At 33.8% G+C, this 20,721-nt stretch overlaps 1 protein-coding gene across 1 annotated transcript; it reads left to right on the forward strand.

The window, feature by feature from the left end:
• Positions 1–537: 537 nt before the first annotated feature.
• LOC132305048 (uncharacterized) lies at positions 538–14,881 on the forward strand. The gene is made up of 2 exons (XM_059802735.1): positions 538–622; positions 14,364–14,881. Exons 1-2 carry the CDS (start codon positions 538–540, stop codon positions 14,879–14,881), a joined length of 603 nt encoding a protein of 200 aa, XP_059658718.1.
• Positions 14,882–20,721: the final 5,840 nt, after the last annotated feature.

Below are 20,721 nucleotides of genomic sequence, written 5' to 3' on the forward strand. Positions count from 1 at the left end.
GTGTGTGTGTGTGTGAAATGTCCATTGTGCCCATCTATAGAAATGGCAAAACCGGGAGAGGTTCTCGAGCCCAAAAATCGTCCCGACTTCCGAAAAGTTCTAAAAATGATATCGTCATTTCTAATTAACTTAAAATATATAAAAAGTGCATTTCTAAAACTCCCAACTCAAGAAATTACCTTAAACAGCCCTTAAAGCCCGTGGGGCTTGCAGAACGAGGCACGGAAATAATTGAAATAAAATTCAATAAATAAATCCAGAAAAAAAATCTAGGATATTACAATCTACCTTCCTTAAAAGGATTTCATCCCCGAAATCAAGTCGTACATGGAGATGGAAATATGTCGGGATACTTGGAACGAACCTCCTATTCTACCTCCTATGTAACCTCCTCCACACCGTGGTGACGCCACAAAACTTTCACAAATGGAATCGTCATGTCCCTCAACACTTTGTCCCTTTTATCAAGAATTTGGATCGGCCTCTCCTCGTAGGTTATGTCCTCGTCAACCTCAACATCCACCTAACTTAACACATATGACGGATCCAGCACATACTTCTAAATCATGGACACATGAAATACGTTATGGACTCTGTCCATATGTGGCGGTAATGCCAACCGGTAAGCAACTTTCCCAACACACTCCAAAATCTTAAACGGGCCAGTGAACCGTGGCGATATCTTGTCACTCTTCCTAAACCTTAACAAACCCTTCCGTAGCGAAACCTTCAAAAACACGTGGTTTCCCACTGTGATACCCCCGGATTTCCGAATGCGGGTTGGCCAGACCCACTCCCGAATACCCTAGGATATAAAAAACAAATCGATAATAATCGAACACAGAATACAAGAGGATAAAAAATAAATAAATAAAAATGCTGAAATGAACACTAAAATGATAATCCAATAAATCATCAGAATAAATTTTCATTAAATAATAAAATATTATGATACAATCAATCTTCTAATACAACTCGAGAATCCATACTGTGTGAACTCCTAACAAAAAAAAAAAAACAATTGAATAAGTAACCATAATGACTGTTTACATCTAAAAGATGAAACATAAATGAATCTCCTAAGTAGACTCAGAAGAGTGAAGTAGACCGATCCCTACTCAGCACGAACAATCCTCAACACTTGAAGAACACCTAAAAAATAATGGTGGGTCAGATCCAAAAACAAGTTCTACTCTACTACAGTCCAAGCAAAGATTTAATACACGTATACATCCTAGTCAATCCAACAATAACTAGTAGTCCGTATATATATATATATACACACTAAAAAAACCTCACTGGACTATAGAGTTGCCTCAACCTGAATAGTAGGCAACATGCAAAACGCACATATTGTGGACATGAGTACCTAGACCTACCAAGGCATACACCTACACTATATCTAGCTACACATCCCTAGCAATATATGCACCCTAACCACTGATCCTGAGACTCCAGCTCATATCATGGCATATAATTATATATATATATATATATATATATATATAATCTATCCTATCGAGTATAAAGTAATCCTCTATAAGTCATTCAACTTGTTCAGCTGACCTGACTTGAATATAAGGATGACTTAACATTTTAGTTAATCCATTCCTTTATACAAAATAGGTAGGACTTAACTAATAGTTAATCCGTCCCTAGAATGCCACCGTCCCATACCGGTGCATTAAACCATACAATCCAACAATTGATGTAACAAATAAAATAATACATCAAATAATCCAAAAATTAACATAATAATAGAATATTATGCTATCACAAAATTGGAATAACTTATAAACTTTTTTAAACTTCCTACATCCTGTATCCTACACAAACTGAATCTTAAATATGCTGATATTTATTTTACAGCCAAGTAAGCATTCTCCAATTTCAATTCATACTGAATATTTAATCTCAATTGCTAAAATAATTTAAAAGATTAAATCCATTCATTTGTTTAAAACATTTAAATAGTATGCATTGTTATGATCAAGTTTATTTAAAATTTATTTAAACTCCTACCTAGTCTATTTAATGTTCAGGACCCTTCAAAACCAATTAAGATCAATTTAACGCTGTTTATGAAAATTTCCCAGGCAAAGCTTGAGTTTTCCTCCTAATAGCTCAAGCTTCCTAACTATAGCTTGAGCTTTTCTCCAATAGCTCGAGTTTTCGATCCATGGCTCGAGCTTCTTAACCATAGCTCAAGCTTTTCTCCTATGGCTCGAGCTTTGCTTCCAAGGCTCGAGCATTGTAACAGCGGATCGAGTACTGTTACGTGATTCAACCCAACTGTTTAAGGATTCTAAGGCATGTTTCTTGGTTCCATCAATACACAGATATGAAATTACATCATTTAAAACATGTAAAAAAATTCATAAAGAAACCAGATCAAATCCATGAATTTATCAATTCATACAACAAGAACAAATATGAACCAAATTCGTAAAACCTATGTTCTAATCCAATTAAACATGCATAATTATTTAGTTTTATGTGTTTAAAAATCCTGAAATCTCCTAGGCATGTATAGAAGCGCAAATCAAAGGAAGAGAGATAGAAGAAGAACTTGCCTTAAACTTTCGGATCGAAATTTAAACTTCTTCTTCCTTGATCTTCTTCTCTAAAGGTTTTTCTCATCCTTCCTTCCTCTTCCTCCTTCTCTCTCTAACTCTCTCTCTCTAAAATATATTACGTGATATATTTCTAACCCTATTTTACAATCCTATAGTTATATATTTATAGGCTAAATAATAACCCTACTCCTTTTCCCAATCCAAGTCAACTTAATGAAGAAAATAATAAAATTAAAATATTAAAAAGGTAACTTAAAATATGTTACGTATATAATCTATGTATATCCTTATTAAATAAATAAAATATATACATCATATTATTTATTAATACTAAAGTTACCATAATATTAATTAATAAATTACTTTCCTTTTATATATATATGTATATACATATCTATTTATATACATATATAATTATCCATGGGTAATTAAAAAGGTAACTTAAAATATGTTATGTATATAATCTATGTATATCCTTATTAAATAAATAAAATATATACATCAGATTATTTATTAATACTAAAGTTACCATAATATTAAAAGGTAACTTAAAACATAATACGTATAAAATCTATGTATATTATTATTATATAACTATATAAAATATATACATCAAATTATTTATACATACTAGAGTTACCATAATATTAATTAATAAATTACTTTCTTTTTATATTTATATGTATATATATATATATATATATCTATATATATACATGTACAACTATCCATGGATAATTATCTATAACCATTAAACCTCCTATCCAAGTAGTCCATGGGACCTAATTGGTTGGCACATTACTACTAACCATAACCATAACCATAAAATAAAATAAAATAAAATAAAATAAAATAAAGCATTTAAACATTTAATTTATAATTAATTACAATTAATCAAACACATCATTTAAGCACACAATCTAATAAACAAATAATACAAATAACACCTAGACAAATAACTAATTAATCAAGTAATACTTAATTCCATTAAACACATAAGCAATTAGTCAACTAATCAATTAAACAATTAAAAATATAATTAAAACAAATAAATAAATACCAAGACTATCCTTTTAAAATTAGGGGTATTACACCCACCTCAAAGGACAATGGTCGCCTCCGCTTGTCCGCACAGCTCTTCTGCCTACTCTATGCCGTAAGCAGCTTCTATCTAATGAGCCTAACTTTCTCTATAGTCTCGTGTACGATTTTTGGACCTAAGATGATAGCCTCACCCACCTCAGTCCAACAAATCGGAGACCTACGAGGTCTACCATACAACACCTCACAAGGAACCATCTCTATACTCGCCTGATAGATATTGTTGTAGGCAAACTCAACCAATGGCAAATGGTCCTCCCAACTGCCTCCAAAATCGAGAATACATGCCTGAAGCATATCCTCTAAAATCTGAATGGTATGCTACGACTGGCAATTCGTCTACGGGATGAAATGCCGTACTAAAATTTAACTGTGTAGAAAGTGTCGTCTGAAGTTCCTTCCATGACTTGGAGGTAAATCGAGGATTTCTTTCCGAAACAATAGTCACGAGGGAACCATGCAACCTCACAATCTCCCCCACATACAACTAGCTAAGCGTTTCAACATTATCCGACACAATCATAGGTAGAAAATGAGCCGACTTGGTCAATCTATCAACCAGGACCCAAACTAGGTCATTACTCCTCACAGACCTTGGAAACCCCATCACAAAGTCCATAGTGACATGCTCCCACTTGCATTGTGCCACATCTAATGGCTGAAGTAAACCTGCTGGCCTTTGGTGTTCGACCATCAATTGCTGACAAGTAAGGTATTTAGCAACAAACTGTGCCACATTTCTCTTTATTCCTATCCACCAATACTGTCACTTCAAATTATGATACGTCTTGGTGCTACCGAGGTGCATCGCAAAACAAGAAGTGTGAAACTCCCATAAGACGTCTTCACGATAAGATGTAGGAACAACTGTCACACCCTTGAACCGTAAAGCTTCATCTGGACGCAATATCCAACCTTCAACTGTCTCACCACGCAAAATCCGTGAGCGAATCACCTCAAGATCTTTATTTTACTTTTGCCACGAGACTAAATAATGTAGCGGGCTCGCCGCTGTCATTGAAATGTAACCCCATTTTTGCAATATCTTCTATCATTTTCCATTCACAAATAGCTAGACAATCGGATTGAAGTCCGATCAATCAAACCGAGTACAGGTTTTACAGAAAATTCAAAAAACATTCTAAGTATAGGAGATTCCGATCAATTGGATTAAGGTCCAATCGATTGGACCGAGAGCAAATACTACAAGTCTTTGGGTTTGAGGTCTTGAATGCATCTGGGCTCATTTGTGAGCCTCAACTTGTAGTAAACCTGTCCCAAATCACGATAAATATACTATAACCATCCTATAATCTTAAACATCAATGTAAGCATTAAAATAGTTCATTTCCATTCAAAATTCATATGATCCATTGATAAGTTATTTCATTATACAAAAACTTCCCAAAGAATAGGGTTACAAAATAAGGCCTCCATGGCCACAAATACAATGTTTTTACATAGTGCCCACGAATATTGGTTTCATTACAAGGATGACCACTATCTACGTAAACATTGATACAAAAACTGCAAGACATGAGTTCTTTGTCTCCGACTATGTTTGTAGGGGCATGTCATCTACTACCTCCTTGCCATGACCTGAAAAAAATTAAGGGAAGGGGTGAGCACGGAGGCTCAGTAAGAGATGCCTAAGGGACTAAAGACTCCCTTGAGTCAATCACTAAAGAAAGGGACTAAAGAGTGACCGGGATTATGCTTAGGGGCATCATATACTTGCAACAACATACATAACAATAATAGCATTCATTTCACAATTTAGTGATCCAAAAACATGCACAATTTCATAAAATGCAATGCCATCCTAGCTCCAGTCTTAACCCAACACAACCCACACTGAAACCGCTAATTGACTTTACCGAGATGAGATTACTTAACTATCCCTGGTTTTAAAACCGACATATTATCTGTTTTGGTATTTGAACACACCTCACAATAAAAATGTTTGAACTTGGGTTTGTCGTACAATACGACTATTTAAACTTGACTCAAGCTCGAACATTAGTGTTCGAGCTTGTCTCGCCTAGAATTGAGGAATATTAAGTTTAGCTCATTAACTCATTTAAATTGGCGACTCGAGCTCGAACTCAAACTTGATAGGATGCTTGAACTCAAGCCAATATTATCAAAGAAAGTAAAAATACCAGTATTATTTTAATCACACGAAGTATTTCAAAATAGATTATACTTGGGTATTCACCAGTGAATAGGTATTATGTTCACACCACTTATGTGGTTAAATGACAAATGAGCACATCATCTTTAATTACAAAATCAATCATAAGATTTCACATTGTAGATAGAGAAGTCAAATGGGTCCTTTAGAAAGAGAGTAATCATAATATACAAGGGGTTGATATATATATATAAAGAGAGGAATGGTTATAAGATTTGACATTGTAGATAGAGAAACGATAAAGAAGTTCTTCAGAAATAGAGTAACCACAATATATAAGTGGTTATATATATGAAAAGAGAGAAATGAATACTATAAGTTTTTGTGATGGCCTGAATTTCAAAGAACCCAGTGCATCAATGAGTAACCCGATAACGGATCCAAAGTGCAGAAGCTAAGTTAAAAAGGTTAAATGGTACCTTACGGCATCAATGACACTCCAAGAAACATGGGCTAGATCAAACTAGAACATGATCGCCATAAGATGGCTTATACAAGGCCAAAAGTAAAAGAGAGGAACATGCAAATGGTATAATCAAACAAGGGCAGTGTCCAAACCAGGTTGGACAGCCTGGACAACATTTCAGTCGATCGAAATGTGCCTAAACACTCCGGTCCTTCACAATGGAAAACTGGTCGACTGGTTTTGGTCCCTACAGGTCCTCGGCTACTGAAAAATGACTTTTAGCTGTTCAATTAAATTTAAAAGCAATCGGTTGTCCGAAGTAGTATTTCGGTTAACCGAAATAGCTCAAAAATTAGCAGCTGATGCACCAAAAAATATCAAAGCTTCATACAAACCTCAATCCCCATCATGAATTGGTCTAACATGAAATTTTAAAAGTGTAAGTGTGTGAACATGCACATAAGTGATAAACACATGAGAAAATGAAATACAATGGCTCTAAGGCCTCATTATATGCCAAATCCAAAATAACATAATCCATATGTGTGATGACCCTATGGGCGGGTATGTTGTGGGGGGGTGCAAGACACTGACAGGCTACCACACTGATGAGCTACAGGTGCACAGTCCCACATTGCTTGGGTAAAGGAAAGGTGAAGTGTTTATATGTAGGTATGTCATTCTAATTGGTATGAGACCTTTTGGGGTAAAGCCCAAGAGCAAAATTGTGCGGGCTCAGGCCCAAAGCGGACAATATCATACCAAGTGGTGGAGTGGGTTGTTACAAATGGTATCAGAGCCTGACCCAGCCGGAAGTGTGCCTACGAGGACGTCGGGCCTCCAAGGGGGTGGATTGTGATGACCCTGTGGGCGGGTGTGCCGTGGGCGGGTGCGAGACACTGACAGGCTACCACACTGGCGAGCTATGGATGCACAGTCCCATATCGCCTGGGTAAAGGAAAGGTGAAGTGTTTATATGTAAGTGTGTCACTCCAATTGGTATGAGGCCTTTTGGGGTAAAGCCCAAGAGCAAAACCGTGCGGGCTCAGGCCCAAAACGAACAATATCATACCAAGTGGTGGAGTGGGTTGTTACAATATGTCTATGGTTACACAAAAGATGAACTAGGGTAAAAATTAATGGCCTTGGGACTCAACCAAAAGGTCTACTAGTCCCAACTCCATTTCCCCCTTCAAAAGAGAATAAGATAGTACACATTACACATCAACATCAACATTCCCAAAAGATGCATACAATATGCTAAACACTTTGCATATGAGCATAAATCAAAAGATGATCAAAATGTAAACATGAGTCGAGCTATGGATGGTTCGCATCCAAAAAGAGTACTACCTCCTTTCCTGAAAAACAAATATCAACTAGGGTGAGTAATTGAATTACTCAGTAGGACGATACATATGCATATAACCTAAAGTTTTAATTGATTTGCAAGTATAATATAAATGAATACACGTGGATCATGCTCCCTAACGTCTAAGTTCAAAGTAAAGCTAATGAATCATCCTAAAGCTACCTTTGAAACATTTCAAACATAATCCACAATAAGCAAAGATCTTAAACAATATTGGAACCTCCAATGTCAACAACAAGGTACAACTTCAAAGTAATGTCAACTTGAAACAAAATTCGAAATCAAACAATAGGATAATACTTGGACATCACGCCAGATATAAACCAAATGAAATTAGCTATTTTGGGTTACTAGCCCATCGGTAACTACCTTAGTGCACACTAAATTGGGGAGAATTCGTACCTCCCGCACTAGAGCCGTACTATAGCCATGTCACAACAACGACGTCCCAAGAATCCAAAATCAACAATGATACCACAACACATACATAAGTATACAATGCACTTAACCACATTCCATGCACAACCAAGTTTGGAAACTATACAATCCATACCCTAAGTCCTCAGCTACAATGACATTTGCAACAAGAAGTCCACAACGTGAATCAAACTAAGCTACTACAATGTTGTCAATATAGTAACTCCATTCATGCTATTATATAATGAGTTTCAAATCCATGATTTAAACAACAATATAGTATTAAATAAACAATTAAATCATTAACAAGAATTAAATAGAATTTCTATAGTTACATAAAAATAATCACTAGATTTCAATCCTCTACCAAATGAAATAATATTGACACAAGATGTAAATCATTTACAAGCCTTGCACAATATAAAACCCTAAGTTAATTTCATACTATATACATCTATATGCAACCCTAGAATTCAAATAACATGCATACAATATATATTAATTTCAAATAACTCATTAAAGCACTAAGGGTATAAACATAAGTCACCCCCTACCTCACTAGAGAATTGTATCTCTAAAAACCAAGAAAAATGGAAGTAAAAATGGAATCCAAGCAAAGGTGTGGTAGACAAAGGTGTAAGGAAGCTTTTGTCTTCCAAGTGTAAGACCAAAAGATGAGAGGAAGAGGCTTGAAATCAAGCTATGGAAGCTAGGGTTTCAAGTCTCTAATGGTGGCTTAAGGTGAAAAATGAATAAGACAACTAAGTTTACTAGAAAATCCACTGAGGAAATGAAATGGTTAGTCATATATACAACACTAATACTACCTCTCTCACACACACACACATCACACCCCTCCACTTGTCATGATCCTAGGCCTCATCACAAGGTTAAATCTATATCCTACACTTGTCACCATCTTAAGGTTACAAGTGTTCCACCTAAAAGTCAATATGTGGTCTAAGGAAAGTGTGACACTTGTCACACTTTTCAAAAATTACAAAAAGGTCCTTTCTTTAAATATCTAGCAACAAAAATTATAAAATGGTCTCTAAGACAAAATATCTCAAAAACTTAATTACACAAATAACCCCAAAAAATGAAAATGTTTTCGAAGAAACTATGCATCCATACTAGTGTGTCGTCGATACCAAAGCACAAAAGTGTGATAAAGTGGCCAAGTTTGAATTTATAGAATGTCACTACCATTACTAACTATTAATGTAGCTAGAGTGAATAGGGATCATCCCAAGGAAAATAAAGCGTGTTTTGGAATCAATTATTGGATTAGTAGGTCGAATGATCAAAAGATGGTTTGTTAGTTGAATTATACTACAATTTAAACTAAATAAATGCAATGTAAAACAACTAAAACAAATAAGGTGTAGAGAATACGAGAGAGGAGTCTTGGGTCATAGAGTTTACCATTAAGCATTACCTTCCTAGACATTCAATATTTGATGGATTAGGGGGATTGTGTGTTGTAAATGAAAGTGTGTACCATTAATTGAAATATTAGCATGGATGGCCAAGTAAGCATACATTGTCTAGTCAATCTAGTGAATAGCACAACATATCAAGTTAAGTCATTAATCCTTCCATAAGCCCACAATCAATGCACACTCAACAAGTTAGAGAAATATACCATTTGCATTCATAAGCATGGAACATCAAATAACAAGAATGGGTTGTCCACTTATCTAAGAAAGTAAGATAATTACACAACAACTAAGCTAGTGACATGAAAATTAAACTAAGGAGGTGACACAATCCATCAAGAAATAAGTATGAACCATCAAATAAACTACAAGAGTAACCCATTTAAGCACTATACCTTGACCATCACTAGATTCATAGTATCAACACACATAAACATGCATCAATGTCACAAAATCTAGAGATAAACACATGAACATCCATTCTAGCATACATAGACATATGGATAGAATTAAATAATCGCTTGGACGTATTAAACTACATAAATCATTGTAGAAACAAGATTTATATATAAGATGTCAAGACAAGAAATACAACACAAATCCCCATTAATTACACAACATCAACGTCTATGAGGCATGTTTAGGGCTATCTCTAGCCCTAAGAAGATGGTTTAGCCACTCATTGATGTTGTCATCCAACCCTCAAGGGCTATTTCCATGGTAGAATTTATACTCCTCTTCTTGTGTTCTTGGTAGAAACCCTAGAGTAGTGGAAGAACTTTCCTAAATTGTATGTTTCCTCTCTAATCTCTAGCCAAGCCTCTCTAACTAACCAACCTCCTTTCTAAAAATAGCCAAAATCCTTACATAGGTAACTTAAATATCACACCCAATGGTTAGACCTCGTGTCAAGGACCTCCAAATGATTACACCACAGGCACACATTTAATTTGGCTTGAAATCAACTTTTCATGCAATTTGAAGCTCGATCGATCACATGGTTGCTCGGATCGATCGAACCATGGCGACGCACTTTTTGGATAATGACAAGGCTGAGATATTTTTTAGGAAAAAGACAAAAGTGGTAGGTGAGGATAAGATCAAAAGGGTTCGATTGATCGAAAGAGAGGTTGGATCGATTGAACAGGAAATTTTCTTGAGGATAAGGACAAGGGGTTCGATCCACATATATGGCAGGGTTGGAACGATCACAGTGTGATCGATCGCAGCTTGGTTCTGATCAATCGGAGAGAACTTTTTCACCACTTGCTTCCACTTTGTCCCTTTCTTCCATTAGGCTTGAGATTGCTTCTTTTAATGCTCTAATTCAGCTGAATTGACTTATTTTGGGGATAAGTGTCTGAAAGGGAAATAACATGAAATTAGACAAAAATGAGAAAATAAGATAGAATAGGGTCCTAGAACATTCAAGATTAAGTGTTTAAATGCGCACTTTTCAGCGCTTATCACATACCCCCAGAAAATAAAATTAAACGAGCATACTTTTCTATGTAATTAAATCATGCATTGACATTAAAATAAACTAATGCAAATGCGTGAGGTGTCGGAAACCAAGTCCGAACACCGAACTTTACCTCGGGTTCTACAAAACCCTAAGGTAACTCGAAAAGAATTAAACAATTAAATAAATAAAATAAAATAAAATAAATAAAATGAATGCCCAAAAAAGGAAAAAAGGAAAAAATAAAATAATATATATATATATATATATATATATATATATATATATATTTGACAATACTTAACTATCCACATGTGAGTTGTTACGTTGATTAGACTACATCAACGATTAGAAGGGAGCAACGTAACAACTCACATGTGGATAGTTAAGTATTGTCAAATATATATATATATATATATATATATATATATATATATATATATATTTGACAATACTTAACTATCCACATGTGAGTTGTTACGTTGATTAGACTACATCAACGATTAGAAGGGAGCAACGTAACAACTCACATGTGGATAGTTAAGTATTGTCAAATATATATATATATATATATATATATATATATATATATATATATATATTTGACAATACTTAACTATCCACATGTGAGTTGTTACGTTGATTAGACTACATCAACGATTAGAAGGGAGCAACGTAACAACTCACATGTGGATAGTTAAGTATTGTCAAATATATATATATATATATATATATATATATATATATATATATATATATATATATATATATTTGACAATACTTAACTATCCACATGTGAGTTGTTACGTTGCTCCCTTCTAATCGTTGATGTAGTCTAATCACATATACACATAAGTGCCAAAAATAATAATAATAATAATAAAATAAAGAATAAAATAAAAATCTCACTATATACCGAATGTGAAAATACCTCTTGTTGTTCAATAAACCCCTTACATTTTTTAATTTGTGCAAATAAGAACTTTTGAGAAAATTAAACAATGAATTGATTAATGTCCCAATAAAATTAAATATATAGAGAGAGAGGGGGGGGGGGGGGGAAGCTTTCAACAAACTCACCCCCATTTTTTTGGGAAAAAAAAAATCACCAATACAACCTACCACACCATTAAAATGTGGACATATAAGTAATTTTAAAACCAACCATCACCACAACCAGCGGGCAACAACATCACCTCAACCACCGGTCACCACTTTTTTTTGGAAAAAAAAAAAAAAAAAAAAAAATCACCAATACAACCTATCACATTAAGTAATTTTAAAACCAACCATCACCACTACCAGCGGGCAACAACATCACCTCAACCACCGGTCGCCACCGCACCACCAAAAACCAACCTTTCTCACCCACCTTCTCTCAATTGCTGCTCTTTATGTTTTTACCCATCACCACAACCAGTGGCGGCAACATCACCACAACGACCGACCGCCACCACTGCTTTCTCTCTCTATATATATAGGGTTTAATGATGGTGGATTTTGGGTTAAATGTATACAACCATATATGTGTGTGTGTGTGTGTGTGTGTGTGTGTGTGTGTAATATTGACTACGAGTTGGATGGGTTTGTAAAACAAGTGTTGTATACGGGTTGGATGGGTGACGCCTCTTTTGGCCTCCTCCACTGTAAGATTATTTATTTAATTATGGCCCACATGATTTGGATATGTGACATATTACTTGGTGGCTAAGTAAATAGATATCAATTAATTATTCTTGGTCAATTTATAATTACTTTTTTGGTAATTACTTATAGAGAAGTATTTTCCTTCTAATTCCTTACTTTTATGGAAAGTAAAATTGTATTACTAAAAGGAAAACTGGTCCTCTCTCTGCCTTTATAAAAGTGCATATGCTCCATCAATTATGTACGATTATTGTGACAACACGTAAAAAGTTATTGTGTGCAAAAGGCCAAGAGAGAGAAACCAGTTTCCGTCGTTGTCTGTTGATCAAAGTTGCAGATTGGTTCATGGTTAAAGGATCTGGACGTTGAATTTAATCTCAAAAAGGTTTGATATCATGAATAGAGGTATGTATAGCTAACTGTATTTATTTATGCGTTATAAGGATGTGAAATTAATTGAAGTTCTAAGATCTAGGGTTTTATGATAATTTGTGATTAAAATCTAACACAAATTTAATTAAAGTTTACATGTGGTATCAGAGCCCGTAGTTTTGGAACTCATTATTTTTCCATTATACTTGCATAAATAATATGTGTAAGTTTAAATTAAAATTATTTAATTTTAATTTATTATATTCATTTTACTGATTTGATTGAGATCCGCATATACAGTACCGTTTTTCTTATTTGGTTCCAAGAAACTGTATGTACGTGAGATTAGTTTTTATTGAAATTAAACAATTAATTCTAAAAGAGTACCTCGATTTCCGTACTTTCATAATAGTTGACATGTGGTATATATTATGAGGCTGCTGTGATTTTCGTGCATTATGATGAAACTTACAGAAGTTGAAAAATTGTATGTTTAACTTGCATAATGATTAGTGTACAGTATAGTTGCATAATGTTATATATATCTATAATGATTTGTATAGTTGCATAATGTTAGCATCATTCTGTATAGTTGCATAATGGTTTTCGTGCATTGTGATGAACTTATAGTATGATTGATATTCCGTGCATAATTTGTATACGGAATGAATATAAATATATATATTTGGTTTTAATTTCGCTGCGTAAATCGAGGTTCTTAAATTATACTAATAATATATATATATATATATATATATATATATATTATTATTATTTTATGTTTATTAATAGACATTATAGTATATGTATTTATGAAATTTTAAGACACCCACTAACAATTTAATTAATTGACTTTGTAAATTATGTGTGCATAATATGGTGGGTAATTTAATGTTGAATTTATTACTAGATAATTTAATATTCATATTATAGAATGGTTGGTAGCTACCAAAGTGGCCTAACCATAATGATTGATGAATATTGATTTTAGTGATAGATATAATTGCAATATTTTATGAATAATGATGCTTATAATTTTTTGTAAAATTCATGAATATTAGGTTTATTCAATTATTAGAAATAATTCCTCAAAGGGAATTAATTTTAAGTAATTAAATAAACATTAAGGGGTTGTATGTAATTTTTAATTGGGTAGATATAGGATATCCAAAGGTAACTTGTCTATTTAATTAATTAGTGCATCACCAATGAAGCTATATATAAATAAATACATCTAAGCATCATTTTTTGTATTTTGTGGTTACTACCCAAAGGGGTACCATAGTTGTACAATGTATTTATTTATTTTTATATGTGTTGTTATCTCAAAGTATTAATGTTATGAGCATTTACCTTATTATGATTATTTTATTGCAGTATTTCTTCCTGTTTCAGTAAATTCGCATGCTTCATCTGTTCCAATTCTCAATGGGACTAACTTCTCAGAATTGAATGAGCAAGTTCAGTTTAACTTAGGTGTGCTAGATCTTGATTTAGCATTTCAAATTGAGAAACCTACAGCTATTACTGGTGAAAGCAGTGAGGAAGAAAGGTCTCTCCATAAAGTTTGGGAGAAATCGAACAGATTGAGTATTATGTTTATGCGAATGACTATTACAAACAATATCAAAATAACTCTTCCCCAAACTAATAGTGCTAAGGAATATTTGAAAAATATTGAAGAACATTTCCATACTGCAGATAAGTCTCTTGCAGGGAAATTAATGGCTGACCTCACTACTATGCGTTTTGATGGTACTCGTAGTATGCATGAGCATGTTCTTGACATGACCAATCTTGTTGCGAAATTGAAAACTTTAGGGATGAATGTGGATGAGACTTTTCTCGTTCAATTTATTCTCAATTCCTTACCTACTCAGTATGGGCCATTTTAAATTCACTATAACACTATTAAGGACAAGTGGAATGTGAATGAATTGGCCAGTATGTTAGTTCAGGAGGAAGGAAGGCTTAAGCAACAAGATAATCATAATGTTCATCTCATGACTCAAGAAGCTAGAAAGAAATTTGGGAAAAGGCCTAGAAAAGGCATTAAGCGAGCAACACCCCAAATAAAGGATTCTGATCAAGCTACTCAAAAGAAGGAACGCAAGAATGATAAGCGTCATTTTTGTAACAAATCTGGACACTTTCAGAAAGATTGCATGAAACGTAAAGAATGGTTCGAAAAAAAGGGTAAGCCTTTGGCTTTTGTATATTTTGAATCAAACTTAATTGAAGTTCCTTCTAATACTTGGTGGGTTGATTCAGGCTCTAATGTTCATATTTCCAATACGATGCAGGGATTCCTTTCAACCCAAACCACAAATCCAAATGATGATTTCTTATTTACAAGGAATAGGGATAAAATTTCAGTTGTAGCCATTGGGACATTTCGTTTAGTTTTAGATAGTGGATTTCATTTAGATTTGTTTAAAACTCTTTATGTTCCTTCAATTTCCCGTAATTTGATTTCTATGTCCAAACTTGATGTTGATGGTTTTTTATTTAAATTTGGTAATGGATGTTTCAGTTTGTTCAAAAAATCCCAATTTGTTGGTTCTGGTATTCTTGTTGAAGGTTTATACAAGATAAAGCTTGATGATTTATTTTCTAAAACACTTTTGACCTTGCATCATAATGTTGGAACCAAACGTAACTTAATTAATGAAAATTCATCTTTCTTGTGGCATAAAAGATTGGGTCATATATCCAGTGAAAGGTTAAAAAGATTAGTAAAAGATGGAATTCTTTGGAATCTAGATTTTACTGATTTTATTGTGTGTGTGGATTGTATTAAAGGTAAACAAACCAAACACACAAAGAAGGGAGCCACAAGAAGTATAGAGCTTCTTGAAATTATTCATACAGACATTTGTGGACCTTTTGATGTTCCATCTTTTGGTGGAGAAAAATATTTTATCACCTTTATATATGATTTTTCACGTTATGGATATATCTATTTGTTGCATGAAAAATCTCAAGCAGTGAATACTCTTGAAGTATACATAAATGAGGTTGAACAGTAACTAGATAAAAAAGTGAAAATAGTAAGGTCAGATAGAGGAAGTGAATATTATGGAAAGTATGATGAAATGGGTCAATGCCCTGGATCGTTTGCTAAATTCCTTGAAAAGCGTGGCATTTGTGCTCAATACACTATGCCAGGCACGCCACAGCAGAATGGTGTAGCTGAAAGGTGTAATCGTACTCTTATGGAAATGGTTAGGAGTATGTTAAGTAATTCCTCGTTACCCATATCATTGTGGATGTATACTCTTAGAACTCCTATGTATATATTAAACAGGGTTCCTAGTAAGGCAGTTTTAAAAACTCCATTTGAACTGTGGACAGGAAGGAAACCTAGTTTAAAGCACCTACATGTTTGGGGTTGCCCAGCGGAAGCTAGGATTTATAATCCACATGAAAAGAAGTTGGATTTTAGAACAGTTAGTAGGTACTTTATTGGTTACCCAGAAAAATCCAAAGGGTATAGGTTTTACTGTCCTACATATAGTACAAGAATTGTTGAAACCGGTAATGCCAGATTCATTGAGGATGGTGAAATCAGTAGGAGTGATAGAAATGGGAATGTGATCATTCAAGAAGTTAGGGTACAAATCCCTTTACCCACAACTTCTAAAGAAATAATTGTTTCTCCAGTTATTGAACTGTATAACAACGAAGAACAATTAAATGATCAACAACTCCATAATGAAACTATCACCAATGAAGTTATAGAATAACCACAAGGAATAACATTAAGACGGTCTCAAAGAGAAAAGAGACCTGCTATTTCGGATGATTATGTGGTATATCTACATGAATCTGATTTTGATATAGGGATATGTAAGGATCCGGTTATATATTCACAAGCCATTAATAGTAATAATTCTACTAATTGGATTAATGCCATGAATGAGGAGTTGAAGTCAATGTAACAAAATAAAGTTTGGGAACTCATTGAATTGCCTGAAGGATTTAAGCAAGTCGGGTGTAAATGGGTCTTTAAGACCAAACGCGACTCTAATGGCAATATTGAACGATATAAAGCCAGACTTGTAGCTAAGGGTTTCACTCAGATATGAGGCATTGATTATAAAGAAACCTTCTTTCCTGTACCTAAGAAGGATTCCTTTAGAATTATCATGTCGTTTGTAACTCATTATGATTTAGAGTTGCATCAAATGGATGTGAAAACAGCTTTCCTAAATGGGAGTTTAGAAGAAGAAGTCTATATGGATCAACCTGAAGGCTTCAGATTAGAGGGTAAAGAACGCATGGTCTGTAAACTTAAGAAGTCAATATATAGACTTAAACAAGCTTCCCGACAATGGTATATTAAGTTTAATGATACTATTACTTCTTTTGGTTTTAATGAAAATACTGTTGATCGGTTTATATACCAGAAGGTTAATGGGAGTAAGTTTATATTTCTGATTCTATATGTTGATGATATTTTGCTTGCTAGTAGTGATCTTGGTTTATTGCATGAAACTAAAAATTATCTCTCTAAGAATTTTGAGATGAAATATATGGGTGAGGCATCCTACGTGATAGGAATAGAAATATTCCGTGATAGGTCACGTGGATTGTTAGGATTGTCTTATAAAACATATATTGAGAGAATTCTAGAGAGATTTGGTATGGAACATTGTTCAGCTAGTATTGTTCCAATACAGAAAGGGGATAAATTTAGTTTGATGTAATGCTCAAAGAATGAATTAGAACATAAAGAAATGCAAAATATTCCTTATGCATCTATTGTGGGAAGTTTGATATATGCACAGGTTTGCACTCGTCCAGATATTGGTTTTGCAGTTGGAATGCTAAGCAGATACCAAAGCAATCCAGAAATACATCACTGGAAAGCTGCAAAGAAAGTTATGAGATACTTATAAGGAATAAAGAATTATATGCTCACATTTAGAAGGACTGGTGACTTAGAGGTTACTGGTTACTCAGACTCAGATTTTACTGGATGTGTGGATAGTAGAAGTCCACTTTTGGTTATTTGTTCCTTTTAGCTAGAAGGGCAATATCATGGAAAAGCGCAAAACAGTCTATTATTGCTTCATCTACTATGGAGGCTAAGTTTGTAGCATGCTTTGAGGCTACAAATTATAGTTTGTGGTTGCGGAACTTTATTTCAGGATTTGGTGTTATAGATTCAATTTCCAGACCGCTGAAAATTTATTGTGATAACACCGCAACTGTCTTCTTTACTAAAAATGATAGGTATTCCAATGGCGTTAAGTATATAGAGCTAAAATATCTTACCATTAAAAAAGAAGCTCAGAAACAACGAGTGTCTTTTGAAAATATAAGCACACAACTTATGGTTGCAGATCCATTAACAAAAGGATTACCACCCAAGACATTCATAGGGCATCTTAAAAGAATGGGTCTTGAATGTAATCAAAGTTAACTATTATTTTTGTTATGGATTGCTTAACAATGCTTATTTATATGTGACATTTTGAGCTCATTAAAATGTGTTTCTGTTATTTCCTGTTAATTTATGTATGTACATGCATGTATTACTTTAAATGATGAAAACAGGAATAGTCTTAGAAAAGACATTATTGCTAGACCTTTATTGATGCTTCTCACTTATAGACCATGTTAAATAGGTTACTAGTGTTGTGGTACATGGAAGGGATTGTGTCATTTAGTGATATACAATCGCCATGACTCATATTGGTAGTTTGTTTACCATGGTATTTATGATGACCATATTAATATCTTAATTTGATTTATGATGCACATTAATGACTATTTTACTAAACCACTACAGAAGTTATCATATGTGCCAAGTGGGAGAATGTAAGATTATTTATTTAATTGTGGCCCACATGATTTGGACATGTGACATATTACTTGGTGGCTAAGTAAATAGATATCAATTAATTATTCTTGGTCAATTTATAATTACTTTTTTGGTAATTACTTATGGAGAAGTGTTTTCCTTCTAATTCCTTACTTTGATGGAAAGTAGAATTGTATTACTAAAAGGAAAATTGGTCCTCTCTATGCCTTTATAAAAGTGCATATGCTCCATCAATTATGTACGATTATTGAGACAACACATAAAAGGTTATTGTGTGCAAAAGGCCAAGAGAGAGAAACCAGTTTCCGCTTTTGCCTGTTGATCAGAGTTGCAGATTGGTTCGTGATTAAAGGATCTGGACGTTGAATTTAATCTCAACAATGTTTGATATCATGAATAGAGGTATGTATATCTAACTATATTTATTTATGCGTTATAAGGATGTGAAATTAATTGAAGTTCTAAGATCTAAGGTTTTATGATAATTTGTGATTAAAGTCTAACACAAATTTAATTAAAGTTTACATCCACAACCAATTTACAACTGTATAATGATTGTCCCAGAATTCCCGATCACTCCAGTACAATGGTTAATGGTGTACACGGGGGTGATGGTGGTGTTTGGGTGTTTAATTAGGATTGAGAATAAAACATGACAAGCAATCTCATCATCCTCACTAACCTTCCTAGAAGTAGATAAAGAGGTCCGGTAATCTATGTTGTAGAGAGAGAGAGAGTGGAGAGAAAGAATTTTAGGAAAGAGAAAGAAGAGAGAGTTATTTTTTTATTGCTTACATCAGCAATGAGGGCGTTTTGGAGTTTTCATAAATAAATTTTTTTTTGTCAAAATTGATGATTATGGAGCAATTTGAAACTTTTATTTTGATAAATTAACCCATCAAATATGGGTCTCACGTTTAAGTAAATTATTTAATTGGCTCAAACTTGGTCAACTTAAATTATTTAATTAGCCCAGCCCAGGTGATGAAATTAAAAGATAATTATTCTTAATAAAATATATTTACAATAATTATTTTTTATTGATAATTATTACAATATAACCGGCTCGGCCTAGTTATAATTATGTCCTTATCAAGAAAGGACATATGTCATCATCCTATTAATCTAAGAAGCCTATAAATAGAGGCATAGAGGAAGGAGTAAGAGGTCCGGAAATTCATAGACCCCAAAAATTTTAACGGTCCAGAAATTGAGAGACTCAGAAATCCAGAAGGCCAGAAATTCAGAGATTTGGAAGTCCAGAATTCTAGAGTAAAATATAGAAGTTCTGCCGACATTCATCCCCAATACCCTCCTTGAAGAAGAAAAGCAACAAGCACAACCACAGCCGTGCCATTCTTCCACAAATTTAACAAATCGTTCTTCCACAAATTCAACAAATTCTCTGAAGACGAAGAACAACAAGCACATTTAATCCAAAGTCGTGTCTTCTTCCACAAATTCTGAAGACGAAGAACAACAAGCACATTCAATCCAAAGTCGTGTCGTTCTTCCTCAAATTCAATAAAGAACAATAAGCACATCAAAATCGTGTCGGTCTTCCTCAAATTCAACAAAGAACAACAAACACATCAAAATCCTTCCATTCTTTCTCCGTGATTCAACAAGTTTGAAGAATCACCAAACAACACTATTCGAGATCAAGCTTCGTCAACCCTCGATCATAAATCATTGGCGGTCTTCCTCAACTATAAATACTTGAAGAAGATTATCAACAGCCCGATTTAAAATAAAAGCTCCAACGGCCCTTGGATCCAACCGACAAAGGAGATTGAATCAGAAGATATTTTCTTTCTTTTGTAAAGAATACCTTAGAGGATTGTACTCAAATTTTCATAAATTAATAAATTATTATTTACTCCCTATTTCATTATTTAATTTGCA

This window comes from Cornus florida, unplaced genomic scaffold (genome assembly GCF_030987335.1).
Source record: "Cornus florida cultivar Cherokee Brave unplaced genomic scaffold, ASM3098733v1 CherokeeBrave_3.0.0_Hap2_Chr04, whole genome shotgun sequence".
In the NCBI taxonomy this organism is placed as follows: Eukaryota; Viridiplantae; Streptophyta; class Magnoliopsida; order Cornales; family Cornaceae; genus Cornus; species Cornus florida.

Excerpts from the sequence above, each read along its gene's own strand:
- LOC132305048 (XM_059802735.1), top strand. The coding sequence starts at position 538 with ATGACGGATCCAGCACATACTTCTAAATCATGGACACATGAAATACGT. Across the intron at positions 623-14,363 it reads TGTGGCGGTAATGCCAACCG|TATTTCTTCCTGTTTCAGTA; the intron begins GTAAGCAACTTT and ends ATTTTATTGCAG.